The 14,090-nt window shown below is 30.1% G+C and overlaps 3 protein-coding genes across 4 annotated transcripts; 2 read left to right on the top strand and 1 right to left on the bottom strand.

The window, feature by feature from the left end:
- The first annotated feature begins 37 nt into the window (after positions 1-37).
- Positions 38-4,229, top strand: LOC113509894 (organic cation transporter protein-like). Its single transcript, XM_026893321.3, has 3 exons — positions 38-692; positions 2,160-2,567; positions 3,076-4,229. The coding sequence occupies exons 1-3, from the start codon at positions 346-348 to the stop codon at positions 3,752-3,754; spliced, it is 1,434 nt and encodes a 477-aa protein (XP_026749122.1). The 5' UTR covers positions 38-345; the 3' UTR covers positions 3,755-4,229.
- Positions 4,230-4,423: 194 nt separating this feature from the next.
- On the top strand, positions 4,424-7,415 carry LOC113509651 (organic cation transporter protein-like). Of its 2 annotated transcripts, XM_052899421.1 has the most exons (4): positions 4,424-4,660; positions 4,752-4,964; positions 5,293-5,700; positions 6,260-7,415. In XM_052899421.1, exons 2-4 carry the CDS (start codon positions 4,909-4,911, stop codon positions 6,963-6,965), a joined length of 1,170 nt encoding a protein of 389 aa, XP_052755381.1. In that variant the 5' UTR covers positions 4,424-4,660; positions 4,752-4,908; the 3' UTR covers positions 6,966-7,415. The 2 variants fall into 2 exon arrangements, with proteins under 2 accessions (XP_052755381.1, XP_026748832.2); XM_026893031.3 differs by having other exon boundaries at positions 4,424-4,964.
- Positions 7,007-11,549, bottom strand: LOC113509653 (lysocardiolipin acyltransferase 1-like). The gene is made up of 7 exons (XM_026893034.3): positions 11,331-11,549; positions 10,429-10,535; positions 9,450-9,738; positions 8,877-9,073; positions 8,567-8,745; positions 8,244-8,347; positions 7,007-7,365 (listed from the first exon to the last, which is right to left on the bottom strand). The coding sequence occupies exons 1-7, from the start codon at positions 11,380-11,382 to the stop codon at positions 7,121-7,123; spliced, it is 1,173 nt and encodes a 390-aa protein (XP_026748835.2). The 5' UTR covers positions 11,383-11,549; the 3' UTR covers positions 7,007-7,120.
- Between the last annotated feature and the right edge of the window lie 2,541 nt (positions 11,550-14,090).

The raw sequence follows: 14,090 nt of genomic DNA, 5'->3' as shown, positions 1-14,090 counted from the left end.
AAAATATTTTTATCGAAATACCCTAAAGATAAAGTTGAAATTTTTACTATTGTTAATATACTCGTATAGACATATTATCAGATATATAGTGTATTTCGATATCAACCTCATAAAGATCAAACCTAGTTATCAATAGTCCGTTTGTGCTCTAGATATGACCAGAGTTTAGAAATGTGATTCAAAGCAAAATATAATAATATTATATTCCATAAATTTGTGAATAAAATACAAAATTTTATTATTGTTAAAAAAATAATTAAATTATTTAAAATAAATTATTATTACCTAAACATTTTTGCAAAGATTGAACTTTGGCTTTCAATGCGTTGACAATATTATAAAATTATGTCTTCAGAAGACTTGATAGAAAAAACGATTGGACGTTTTGGAAAATTCCAAACATGGATACTAGTTCTCATAGCAATAGGTCGCTATCCAACCGAATTTCAATTAAATAATGTAGTATTCATTATACCAGGCGTTGAATACAAGTGTTTAGATACTGGGGCACTGAATGCAACTAATTATTGTCCTTGTGAAAATCCTGAATATGACCAAAGTACTATTGTTACTTCAGTGACATCCGAATGGAATCTTATTTGTGACAGAACTGCGTTTGCTAGTTTAGCACAGTCCATGATGCAAATTGGAATATTGGTTGGCAGCCTACTTTTTGGATATATTTCAGACAGGTAAAATTAAAATTATTTTTTTATAAAAATATTTAACCAAATTAAAGCTAACAGAATTAATTACAAGTCAACCTTTATATTACTTAATTTTGAACTTTCGCTTTGTTTTAAAATCACGATCGGAACTAAACGCGACGCGATTATAGATAAATAGTACCTACATATCTGATTTAATGTTGACAATAAAATTTAGATATGTAGGTACTATTTCCATGTAATTGTATCGTGAATTTAAAATCTTGATATTTTTCATTATAATTTAATTAAGAAAAAAGTAATAGAAAGATTGAAATATTATTATTTTATTAATGAAATTACAGCGCATTAAATTCACGATTCATCATCACCATATGTATTTATTATGCTGAAAACTAAAGCCCTAAAGTAATAAAAGAAAATAAATAAAAAAAATGGAATTACAAATAAATCAAATGAATAGTAAATTGATCTCTGACAAATAAATTTGAAAAGGTATCTTTGAAACTGGAAAAGAAAATATGGATACATAAATTAAAGTAATTTAATAATTTGCCTTAATATTTAGTATAATGGGCAACACTAGTCTCTCGCAAAAATTAAAAAAAAAAATTATTATACATACAAGACCTTCAAATATCAGCATTAATTTAATAAAAGAAAAATATAGTTGTCTCTATTACTAAAATGACACTATTACTTAAATGACAATAAAGGAAAACTAAATAGAAGTTTTTGTTAATGGGTTCTATTAAGTCGACCTTTATTGTAACAATTATGTATTGAGTACGTATAACGCTTCTGGTGCTACCTAGATTAATGATACCTATTGCACGCTAAGTACTATATTTGTTTGCATTTGGTCATGTACTATCGTATTTTAATTTTACCTTTAAGAATAATATAATAAGAGAATTCTAGTTTTAAGTTTATCTATATCTAAACAAACGGAATATAAAATTAAACTGAACAAGCCCAAGTATAAACTTTAGCCGCAAACAATTTCTGTTCATAAAAAAATATTTATATCGTACAAATAAATATAAAATCCTTACTAATATTATGAACACGAAAGCAAATTCTACTCGTCTATCTATTACGTTCTTACCATTAAATTATGACACTGATTCAGATAACATACACCTAACAAGAGATATACCTAGATAACGTAAGATGTGGGTGATCAAAAATTTAAAGGTAGTAATGTTGCAGATATCACTTTGTGTAAGTATATAGTATAATAGTGTAATGCAAATAATACAATTAACACATTTCATATCTACTGTTAACAATTTTTTTTTTTATTTAAAAGCTTATGTAAAAGCTTTACTTTAAGCTTAAGCTTAAAGTATTATGAATTAATGTGGACAACACCATTGTCATTTTTGTGATTGTAAAATCAACATCAAAAACTCACTGGCTGTAAATTACATTATAGTGAAATTTACTCAATGATTTATTTATTGATAACACTTTTTATTTGTATTACAGTTTTGGCCGAAAACCTTCCGTGTTGATGTCTTTGTTCTTTGAACCCGTTTTCATAATAACTTCTGCAATAGTACCACAATTTTGGATGTTTTTAGTGTGTCGATTTTTAATTGGCACTGCAGTTGGGGGAACAATGTTATGTTGTTATGTACTACTCATCGAATTAAGCGGCAAATCATTTAGAGCGTACCTCACTGGACTGCAGGAAATTTCTTTTATTAGTGGATATATCATCGTTGGTGCTATAGCCTATTATGTTAGAGATTGGAGAAATTTACAACTGGTTACATCCGTTCCTTGGTTGGCTGTCATAGTATATTACTGGTTAATACCAGAATCTCCACGGTGGTTGATAACAATGGGAAGAAAGAAAGAAGCTATTGTTATTCTTACTTATATCGCAAAAAAGTAAGTGGTATACTTAAGTTATTTTCTGAACAAAGCAAGACGCCTACTTTATTAGCTTTTGCCCGTGACGTCGTCCGTGTGACCTGGGTGTATTTACTAATCGAGATAAAAACTTCTTTTTTTCATACACGTACTAATATGTGTACATAAAAATTTATAGTAATTGTTTAGGCCTTTAAGGTGATATAAGGTAACAAACAAACAAATTTCTTTCACATTTATTATATTAAAATTTCAATTGTATCTTACACAGATTTGCTTTTCTAATTTATTATAAACTGATTGTAAAATATTATAAACAAAAATAAAAAAAGTAGTTAAATTTATATAATTTTTAAATAAAATAAACACCATTGACAAGATAACGTAGCGTTATATAGTCCTAAGCCGAGTAGACCTTCTTTTTTGGATACTAGCTAACAAAAAAAAACAGTTTTTTAACACCAAAAAAAATAATACTATGTTAGTTTAATTTAGTTCCTTGTTGTATATCTCAAATCTTTTTCAGAAATAATCGTTCAGTTGAAAACATCGATATTATTGTCTACGATGAAGAAGAACCAAAGAAACAAAAATCTGGGAATTACCTTGACTTATTTAAAACACTAAAAATTCGAAACTATACGATGATTGCTGCCCTTGTATGGATGTTCTGTTCCCATACATTCTTCGGTGTTAATCAGTACATAGGACGTTTACAGGGCAATATTTACCTTAATGTGATGCTTTCAGCTGCTAGTTTGGCACCTGGATTAATTCTTGTTATAACTGGCACCAGATTTTTAAATCGAAAAACTAGTATAATTATTAGTTTCATTGTTGGGGCAATGTCATTACTCGTTTTCATATTTATACCTAGCAATATGGAGACACTTATGTTAGTTTTTGCTATTATAGGTCAGACAGGAGCATACACCTCGTTTATCCAAACCTATTTATTCACTTCTGAATTATTTCCTACTGTAATTAGAAATTCTGCTATGGGATTCTCCTCAATGTTTGCAAGAGTTGGAGGATTTATAGCTCCTTTTGTTGTTAATATTGGTACAGAGTGGATATCTATTTTAATATTTAGTGCCATTGCATTCAGCACTGCGATATTATGTTGTTTTCTTCCCGAAACTAAAAATATAAATCTTACAAATTCAATTGAAGAAACAGAGGTTAAGGAATATAATAAAACTTAATCTACAGAAGAATATTCATTTATTATATTCAATTATCTCATTAAGACGATGCATAGAAAATCTACTTCCTTTCTTTTTAAAATCAATAAAGAAACTATTTTATTTTATAAAAAATGTGTGTGTATTATTACATGTTAGTTTTTGAAAATATAATAATGTATTACAGAACTAATTTTATTAATAATAATTACCATAATTTTAACACAAGTCATGTGTATTTAATTTTTTAACACTATTTACACCTGTGCTCGAAATTCGAGCAATAACAATAAAGAATTCTTTTGAACAGATTAAATACCTAGATTTAAAATCATTACTTTTTTTATTTATTGTATTTACCTTCATACGTGTCGCCAATTAATTATTATTTTTAAAGGAGCAAAAGTGGTAAGGAGGGTTGTGTGTCAAGACTGTGAATTACGATACTTTTAGAATATAGCAAATGAACTATTATGCTTACTAAGAAGTAAGAACTGATTCTAGCCATAAAAAAATTAACGTTAAAAAAAAAGCTAATAATAATAACAAATGCTTGTTGTTAACTTAAGTGTTTTATAAGCAGCGCATCGAATATGACATACCTACTACAATCATCACACGTAGTATCTATCTACATAGTCAGATATCATATAATACTGATGTAATTTAATATAGTAAGTATACGTTGGTGCCATTGAAAACACTTCGTTTAGTTTCATTAATGTCAGAAAATGTGCTAATATAAAAACAAAATTTATTTATTGGCAATGTATTTTAATTATTTAAATTAACATTAAAATAAGCATCCCTTATATATTTTTGACAATTAATTAACAATAGCAATTTGCCAGTGTATGTGAAGTTAAATTGTGCAACAATACGTAATGACTGAAGAAGACCCTATAGAAAAGGCGATCGGACGATTTGGTAAATACCAGACATGGATTTTATTCTTAATACTTTTGGGCCGCTCACCTACAGATTTCCAATTGAATAATGTGGTATTTTTAATACCTAGCGTTGATTACAAGTGCTTGGATGAGGAAGCAAATAACGCAACCAACTATTGCCCATGTCGACAACCTGAATACGATCGCAATACCATTATAAATTCTGTCACCAGCGAATGGAATCTCATATGTGAGAAAAAATACTTGGCGAGTCTTGCGCAGTCTATGCTTCAAGTTGGAATATTAGCAGGCAGTTTGACTTACGGTTATATTTCAGACAGGTATTTTGTTTAAACAGTTGCTATAAAGAGGAAAGATATATATATATTTTTTTTTTATTTACAATGTAAAAGTAAAAAAATACTTAACAGATTTAAAAAAAAATTCACTGGTAAACTAGATTATCAGAGAAATAACCGTGCGAAGCAGAGGCGAATCGTCAGTACTATTTAATGAATTTATGTAAGATTTAAATTACTATATGCAAAATGAATTAAAACCAAGTCTATTTTATATCAAGTGTAAAATATAAACTTTATTTTTCTTTATTTTGCAAATGTTTTGATAACCTCTTACGATAACCAGTTACAATTCGTTGTAAATTTTCAGATATGGACGCAAAATTGGCACCCTAATCGCTGTGTTCTCCAATGCTCTCTTTATCGCAATATCAGCATTACTTGCTAAGTTTTGGATTTTTATGATCTTTAGATTTTTAATTGGTACAGCAGTTGGTGGAACCATGTTATGTGGATATATACTGATTATTGAATTGAGTGGAAAGTCATTCAGACCATACTTAATTGGCTTATACGAAATATCTTTTATTATTGGATACACCATACTCCCTGTTATAGCATACTTCATAAGAGACTGGCGAAAACTTCAGCTAATAACATCAGTTCCATGGCTACTAGTTATTATATATTACTGGCTAATCCCAGAGTCGCCTCGTTGGCTTATCACAGTGGGCAAGAAGAAGGAGGCTGTGGATATACTTAGTCATATTGCTAAAAAGTGAGTGTATGATTAGTTTCTCAATTTTTGTACTATCTAACTTCTACGGTAGTTATATTTGTACTTAGGCTGGGAGATTCTGTTCTTCCTCATTTCATTAAAGAATTAGTGTCGAGAACTGGATGTTAGCCGTGTAGTCCTGATATAGAATAGATACTCATTTTCCCGTGGATGTCGTAAGAAACGACTAAAGAAACTTAATGGTCGAGAAATGGGCAGCAGCGTCCTTCTTAAAACATCATCAAAGCCTAACTGCGGTAGCCAACCCGCCTGTTAAGCATGGCATCTACTTGCAGAACCCCCCAATAGATGAACCTATGTTCAGCACTGGACAATTAATGGCTAATATTATTATCATTATTAAGATTTACATGGCTATAAAAGCTTAAATATAATTTTAAACACAAGCTTCTCATATGACATCACCGTCTAGAAAGAAGTTTTTGGAAAATGTCACGCGTTTATTACGAACTTCACGCGAGCGATCTTCTTTATATAATCAATTTTGAATTGTTTTTTTAGTTTATTAATAATATATTAATATTATTTACTCTTACAGGAACAATCGATCAACGGAGAATATAGAAATCATAGTTGATGAAATAGAAAAGGAAACAATGCGGGAAAAACAAAAGCATGGTACCTACTTCGATTTATTCAAGACACCTAAAATTCGTATCTATACTATTATCACAGCACTGGTATGGATGTTTTGTTCTCACACATTTTACGGAATTAACCAATATATTGGACGGCTACAAGGAAATATTTATCTAAACGTATTGTTGTCAGCTGCTTGTCTAGCCCCTGGTCTATTTATAGTTGTAATAACTACATTATTTTTAAAAAGAAAAGTTGGTGTCCTCTGTACCTTTAGCGTAGCTGGCATTGCATTACTAATATTTATATTTATCCCGACTTCCATGGAATGGTTGACTTTAGTATTCGCCATTATTGGTCAGATAGGTGCCTACACGTCGTTTGTTCAAGTATATCTTTTCACTTCAGAAGTTTTTCCCACTGTGGTAAGGAACTCTGCAATGGGGTTTTCTTCTATGTTTGGAAGATTCGGTGGTTTTATCGCACCATTCGTTGTGAATATAGGTGTAGAATGGGGATCGATTCTAGTTTTCAGTACAGTTGCATTCAGTGCAGCGATATTATGCTACTTTCTCCCAGAAACTAAAGATACGATACTTTTAAATTCAATAGAGCAAACTGAAACATCAAACGTAAGAAGGCCAAGTCAGGAGATTACAGTTTAATTCATAATTTACTTATTTGATAGACAAAATTAACATAACAGTAGGTTTATATACTTATCTTTATTACACTAGAACTTTATCTTTGGCATTGCTGAGAATTCACATTTATATTGCAATATAATTTAGTATTTTTCTACAATGTATTAAATATTTAATTAAACATTAAGTTTATCTAATAATTTGTATTGAATATTGTGAAATCCCCCAAAAAACCAAGTTATAAATATAAATAAGAATGTATGGTACATAACCCAAAATTGAAATATTATGCTATTAAATAAGGCATACAAAAAAATAATATCCAATATTGTCCAAAATAAAAATCCTTTTTTTGCAAAACTCATTGATCGTAGTGTTCTTTGAACTGGCGATTTATTTAATATAGAATCTATAAAAATACCTGAAATAAAAATAAAAAAAAAAATTAACGAAAATAAAATTTTTATTCATCGATTTTTCTTCCAAAATCAATAATTTTATGGATAAGAAAGTAAGTAGGTACTTGAGTTTCGTATGTACAAATAATATTAGGAAGGATAAAACTAATATCTCTTAAAGCTTAAGAAATTAATGTGTAAAAGATTCATTAAATAATTTTTATTATCTAAAAACACTAGACATGACACGCAACATCTTCCGTGTGACCAGGATATTGAGTTTTTTAATACTTCAAGATGACAAACAAGCATACAGTAGACGGTCACTGTAGACGCATGCAACAGTAAGGGTGTCACTTGTGAATGCATTATTTAATGTCTCTCTTCGTTCTACATAGTACATTTGCTTGGATACCTCTGTCCCATTCGTGTTTCAACCGTAAAGCAGTTGTGTTTGCATAGCTGTGTTTCGGTTTGAAGGGTGGGCATATGGCATGAATTTACAGGGTACAGAGGAATAACATCCGAGTCCTTAGGAATGGCAACGCATGGGAGGTATCATGGGCGAAACAGTATACTCTGTTATGTCCATGGTACTGCTCATGTCTATAGGCGACGGTTACCACTTTCCATCAGGTGGGCTGTCAGCTTGTTTGCCATTCTAAATTGTATAAAAAAAAACCACGTACCTTAGTCAAATTTCGTTATGATTGGTTAAGCCATTAAAGTGCCAAGAACAAACAATGAAACAAACATACAACCAAATAAATTTAACTCACTTTCACAACTATAATTTTAAATGAGAAAATAAGGATTATATATTCATAATAACTATTTACCTAAGTAGATTGGTTTGAAACTTTGAACAAACAAAAAACATTAATAGAAAAATATATATTACCGTTTTTATGAAAATTAGCAAGGCTTGCTTCCTTCTCATTCCATCGATCTTTAAGCCAAAGCTTCAAAGCCTCTTCTTTTTCAGGAAGTTGATCAATATTATATCTGGAATATAGCAATACTTCATAGAATTATATAAATTAGATTAACATGATAGAGCTAAAGAATTTGTTGAATATTATTATTAGATATTTTTTGTCCAATACGAATGGCAAACAAGTTGACAGGCCACCTAACAGAACAATCATCCAAATATCTAACTTTACAATTTATTACACTATTTGTGCATTTGTTAATGTTATATAGCAAAATTATTGAACCTACCGTTTAAAATGAAAGTAGATATGTTTCGGCATCACTCCTCGCAGTATATCAACTTCAGTTTGAGCCGGCCTATCGTACGCTACTGTAACGTCATATACAGAAGCCAGATTTGAAGAGCAGAGTTGTGAACAGAGGGCTGCCCATCCTGTGGTACGTGGATGCAGGACAAATTTATAATGCTAAAATGGATATAGTATTATTACTACTATATAAACTGGAAGTAAGTACGTTATGACTGTAACGTTAAGTAAGTAAGTAAGTAAATACTAAGTAGTTTTTAAATAAAAATTATCATTTTTATTGAACTTACTGGTAAATTATTAGCTTCAGCATATTTATCACTACGTCGTTTATTGGCATCGCTTAAATCAGTGCCCTCAGGAAATAGCACCAATCGACACACGCAATGTAACTTTTTATAATAGTCTACGAACTGAGACAAATTTATTTGGTCTTCCCGCCAATCCCTTTTTACGTATAGAAAAAAATTTAATTGCATTATCCAACCTGTGTATAAAGATAAAGTTCAATTACATAGGTATAACTTAATCTAGTTCTGTTATCTACGTTTATCTACATATAACAAGCAATTTAATAAGTTTCTAGAAGCTTGTCTTAGGAATGGTATTGCATGGAGTGTATTATGGGCGAAACAGTATAGTCTGTTATGTCCATAGTACTGTTCATGTTTATAAGCGAGTATTACCACTTTCCATCAACTAAACTGTAGCTTGTTTGTCATTCTAAGTTACATAAAAAAAATTCTGTTTGTATCCAATACACCTGCCTACCTACGCAGGTAAATTGTTACATAGTTGTACTTATTATTATACATACATTACATTAAGTATATTACAGAAATGTATCTTTGCTACTGACTTACCCAATCCAGGAATCATTTTAATCTCATCTTTCAAAACAAACTTAAGTTTAGACTTTCCTCTAGACAGCAAGTCCAAAAAATTACTGTTTGTCAATGTCTTAGATGACTCTCCCTTACAAATACACACTTCCTCCCTCGAATTCCTTTGTGTGGCATGATAGAGAGCTAACCACACATAATTCCAATCGACTCTCGTGCGGTGATTCATTATAATGATAGTATTTTCATCGGGATTTACATAATCTCCATACAAATGTAACTGGCTACCGAAACAACATTGAAAAAGTGCCTGAAAATTTTAAAGATATTAACATCAAAACTGTATTCTAAATTATACCTTACAACGTAGACTTATACTTTGCAATCAATCAATGAACTATTCCACTGGTATCGTCAACCACTGCCTAAAGTTAACATAAATTTTCTTTAGGACTACTCTGAAGGTAGATAGGTACAGTTACTTTCTAGATGCTTATACTTTTCTTTATAACACGAGGGCAAACGAGCTTGCGGCTGACCTGATGGTAAGTAACTACCGCCGCCCATGATCACCCATAACACCAAAGGTTTTGCAGGTGTGCTGCTGGCCTTTTAAAAAGGAATATGCTCTTTTCTTGATGGTTATGATGTCGTATATATATATCGTCGTCGTATACTTGTATATAAAATATCGTTTATGTTTTACAACCAAAATAAGGGTTTCTTTTGAAATATTAAATAATTAATTGCAACCAAATAAATTGTGTCTATAATAGTAAGTATGTATGACTACAATAACATAAATAATTTTAGGTTATTATATGATTTTTTTAATAATAAAATCTAAATAGTATTTAAATGTGTATATATACACATATACATCAGAATACATTACTAATATTATAAAAGTAAAATTTATAAAATATATCCTCTTTGTTTGTAAAAATAAAAATAAATGCCTAAATAAAATCAAATGCCTAATTAATCAATTGCTACCTACCACTGGATATAGCTCCCAAAGTGCGAAAAGCACATCAACTAGTTTTCTATACAGTTTATGATTGAAGAATATTATGTACATAACGGGACAATATAGAGTATAAAATCCTGAAATAATTATTAAAATTAAATATATATATGTTATTATCTAACAGTTTCCATATCAAAATCCTAAAAATAACTATATAATTAACATACATATATTAAATATCACAAATATTATATCAATAAAATTTAAACAAAATATATTTAATATTTTTATAAGTAAAGCTTCGTTAATATAAGTACTTTAATGAAGCAATATTTCAATAATAAATAAATCTTTATATAAAAATAAATTATAACAAAGTAATATAATACGCCTATGTAGCCATTAAGTTTGAAATAATACTTGAGACTTTGTAATGTACCTAAACTTTAAATAAATACAATTGATATAAAATTCGTATCTATAATTATATAAGTTACAGAGTACTTATTATTTATAAATACGTACTAAATAAATATTATTCTGGATATAATTTCAAAACTCAAAAAATTTCTATAATATTTTTATTAATAGCCCACTTAAATTTGATTTCATTTTTAATTATTTAAATTTAATATAAAATAATAGGGTATATACTATACAATACTGTGTGCAAAGTCTGATCCCGCACCTCTTGCCTTGACGGTTCATTAGCCCATAGCAATCGCTTCCCAATATCTATCTTCTAATTTCTTATTTAGAAATTTATACCACTTATAGTCAGCCCGGGACTCATTACCCCATTTTTGAAGTTTTACCTAATCTAATGAAATAAACAAATATTATAATTATATTAATTTCATTAGTGATGGATATTTGTTTAAGTACTAAGTACATGTAATGTCACCTAAATAAAATTTACTAAAGGTACTTACCAGCTATAATTGTGTAATACCAAGCAATACAGAGAAGGAGCCCCGCCGCCATGACGCTGTAAACTAGTACTGAATAGTATTGTTAGAGAAGCCTTATACATAGAGCATAGTCAATAGATTAGAATCCCAATAAGTTTTGCCCACTAAACCCTTCAATACATACTATAATACCTATTTATTTAATTATGTAATCAATAGTACCTTAATAACTTTATTGTTACATGTAATGGAAAAGCAGAAATAATAGATAAAATTATAATTGTTTGAAATCAAAATCAACACTAAATGTTTTCTAGGTTACTGAACTATTATCTCTGCGTTTTTTACTAAAAGCTTCGCCTTCTTCTATTGTCATCATCAGTTCGCAGTCTTTTGTCTCTGGCAACAACAGGCACAATGCAGCAGTTAATAATGGTAATACCCCAAATGCAACGGAAGCGCACCATTGTCCGTATAGCCTCAATTCTGTTACAAATGCCATCATTGAACATATACCTATCGCTCCATTACGAACCACTGTCGGAAACATTTCCGTACAATATAAATACACCACATACAACCAAACACAACCAAAAACCAACACCAACACCAATACAACCAAAAGCAACAGACGCTGTGCCTTCGTGGATTAAGACTATTGTAAATAAACAACAACTGCTCAAAACATTTGCAATAATTATGATAGTTCTGCGGTCCATAAATTTCATCACAGGTATAGAAATCAAACTACCACAAAGGCAAACGCTGCCACATGCAACAACGTTTACGTAAACATCACCAGTCAAATGGCTTATGTACAATGTAACACCATAAAAACGATAACTACACACTAGCCAAATGAATGACATAATTATGATACGTTTCCTTAAATTCAGTGTTCGGAATAAATCTAAAACAGAAGTTTTCTTCACTTTAGCATTTTTGTGTTTAAATTGATACATATCTACTTTCTGTTCAATTTCCTCCGTAGGTAACTTATTACTGCAACCAAAATTATTATTTTATTATTATTTTTAATATATGATTCAACTAAATACAATTAATCTTGATAATAAAGTAAATACTTATAATACATTTTTGCAACTCTCTTTATAAGAGCTACAGTTTCCACAGTTTTGTTTACCGCCAGGAACCATCTAAGTGTTTCTGGTAATATACAAATATAAAATAACATAATAATATTTGATAAAGATATTCCCAATTGAAGATATACATATATAATATTGGCCCTATTTGGATATTTAATAAGGGATTATCCCTTATTAAATATCCAAATAGGGCCAATATTATGTAACCAAGAGTAAATGGAACATTATAAAGCGCCGACACTACATGTCTGTATGTATTTCCGACGTATTCCATTACGATAACAAAACCAACCACAATAATACCACCGATGGCAAATCCTAATATCATTCTAGCAATAGTAAAACTCCAGAAATCTGGAAGAAAGCATGATATCACTCCAGCGAATACTTCTAAAATAACGGAAATTATCAAAATTGGTCTTCGGCCGTATCTGTAATTATAAAGAATAAATATATTCATAAATAAAATATAGAAAATTAATCAGCCGTGGGGTCCCGACATAGAATGGGCCAATCCTTCTGTTACAAACTCCTTTGTAAATTACAAATGTGTTTCAAATATTGTATTCTTGTAATTGTTAATTTTTTTGTATAAATTGTCAGTACAAATTTTCAACACGAACCGGCGTTTTCTTTCCTACAATCAGTTCACAATACCTTCCTTTCTCGTAATTGTCATAAGAGGCGTCTAAGGAACTTAATAGTCGAGGAATAGGCAGCAGCGTCCCCCTTAAAATATCACCAAAACCTAATTACGGTTGCCAACGCGCCTACTAAGCGTGGCAACTACTGGGCAAACCCCCTAAGGGAAAGGTCTATATTCACCAATGAACAGTTGACAGCTGATATGATTATAGCGATGAAATAGAAAATTGTATCTTTTTTTATACAACTTAGAATGGCAAACAAGCTGATGGCCCATCTAATAGATAGTGGTAATCGTCGCCTATAGATATGAGCAGTATCATGGACTGTTTCGCCCATGATACCACACATGCGTTGCCATTCCTAAGGACTTAGGTGTTATTCCTCTGTACTCTGTAAATTTACTGCCATATCCCACCTTTCAAACCGAAACACAGCCATGCAAACAACTGCTTTACGGTAGAAATACGAATAGGACAGAGGTGTCCAAACAAACAACTTTTGTACAATCTCCTCCTGGTTATGTATCCGTCTTACATGCGACAAAGAATTGTTTCATTTTTTATAAAGTTTATGAAAAGAACTATTGTATTACTGAGTAAACATTATTATTTCAATAAAAATACAATACATATACAACTTAAATTAGAATTTTATCTATTCTTTATACTAAACCAGAATTATGCATAATGCAAATTAAGCAGGTATTTTAAATATTACTTGTTTTGATAAGGCACGTACGTACCCGAAGCTATTATAAATATTATAAAATATACATGAATGTACAGTATCACATATTATTTAAAGTTATAGTTATAAGTAAAAATTTTTGATGCGAGCAAATATCTTAGTCTGGTATAAATATTATAGGTAAGTACATACTAACTTATCTGATGTTATTCCACATAACAGACTTCCGATAAGAACATCAAATCGAAAGATTATTTGTGTGAAATCTTTCAACCATACATTTTTACAGATCAAGTTCAGAACAAGTTTCATTCCATTACAATGGAATGAAACTTGG

The sequence above is a fragment of the Galleria mellonella genome, unplaced genomic scaffold (assembly GCF_026898425.1).
Source record: "Galleria mellonella isolate WM207_F2 unplaced genomic scaffold, CSIRO_AGI_GalMel_v1 utg57, whole genome shotgun sequence".
NCBI lineage: Eukaryota > Metazoa > Arthropoda > Insecta > Lepidoptera > Pyralidae > Galleria > Galleria mellonella.
The sequence above is the reverse complement of the archived record's forward strand: the minus strand, read 5'-3'. Positions and strand labels throughout refer to the sequence as shown.

Bases quoted from the DNA above. Each gene is read 5' to 3' on its own strand.
- LOC113509894 (XM_026893321.3), top strand. From the start codon at position 346: ATGTCTTCAGAAGACTTGATAGAAAAAACGATTGGACGTTTTGGAAAA. The intron at 693-2,159 runs GTAAAATTAAAA...TTTGTATTACAG, and splicing joins TTTGGATATATTTCAGACAG to TTTTGGCCGAAAACCTTCCG. The intron at 2,568-3,075 runs GTAAGTGGTATA...AATCTTTTTCAG, and splicing joins CTTACTTATATCGCAAAAAA to AAATAATCGTTCAGTTGAAA.
- LOC113509651 (XM_026893031.3), top strand. From the start codon at position 4,618: ATGACTGAAGAAGACCCTATAGAAAAGGCGATCGGACGATTTGGTAAA. The intron at 4,965-5,292 runs GTATTTTGTTTA...GTAAATTTTCAG, and splicing joins TACGGTTATATTTCAGACAG to ATATGGACGCAAAATTGGCA. The intron at 5,701-6,259 runs GTGAGTGTATGA...TTACTCTTACAG, and splicing joins CTTAGTCATATTGCTAAAAA to GAACAATCGATCAACGGAGA.
- LOC113509653 (XM_026893034.3), bottom strand. From the start codon at position 11,382: ATGGCGGCGGGGCTCCTTCTCTGTATTGCTTGGTATTACACAATTATA. The intron at 8,746-8,876 runs GTAAGTTCAATA...TATCCATTTTAG, and splicing joins CTGAAGCTAATAATTTACCA to CATTATAAATTTGTCCTGCA. The intron at 8,348-8,566 runs GTAGGTTCAATA...GCTATATTCCAG, and splicing joins ATCTACTTTCATTTTAAACG to ATATAATATTGATCAACTTC.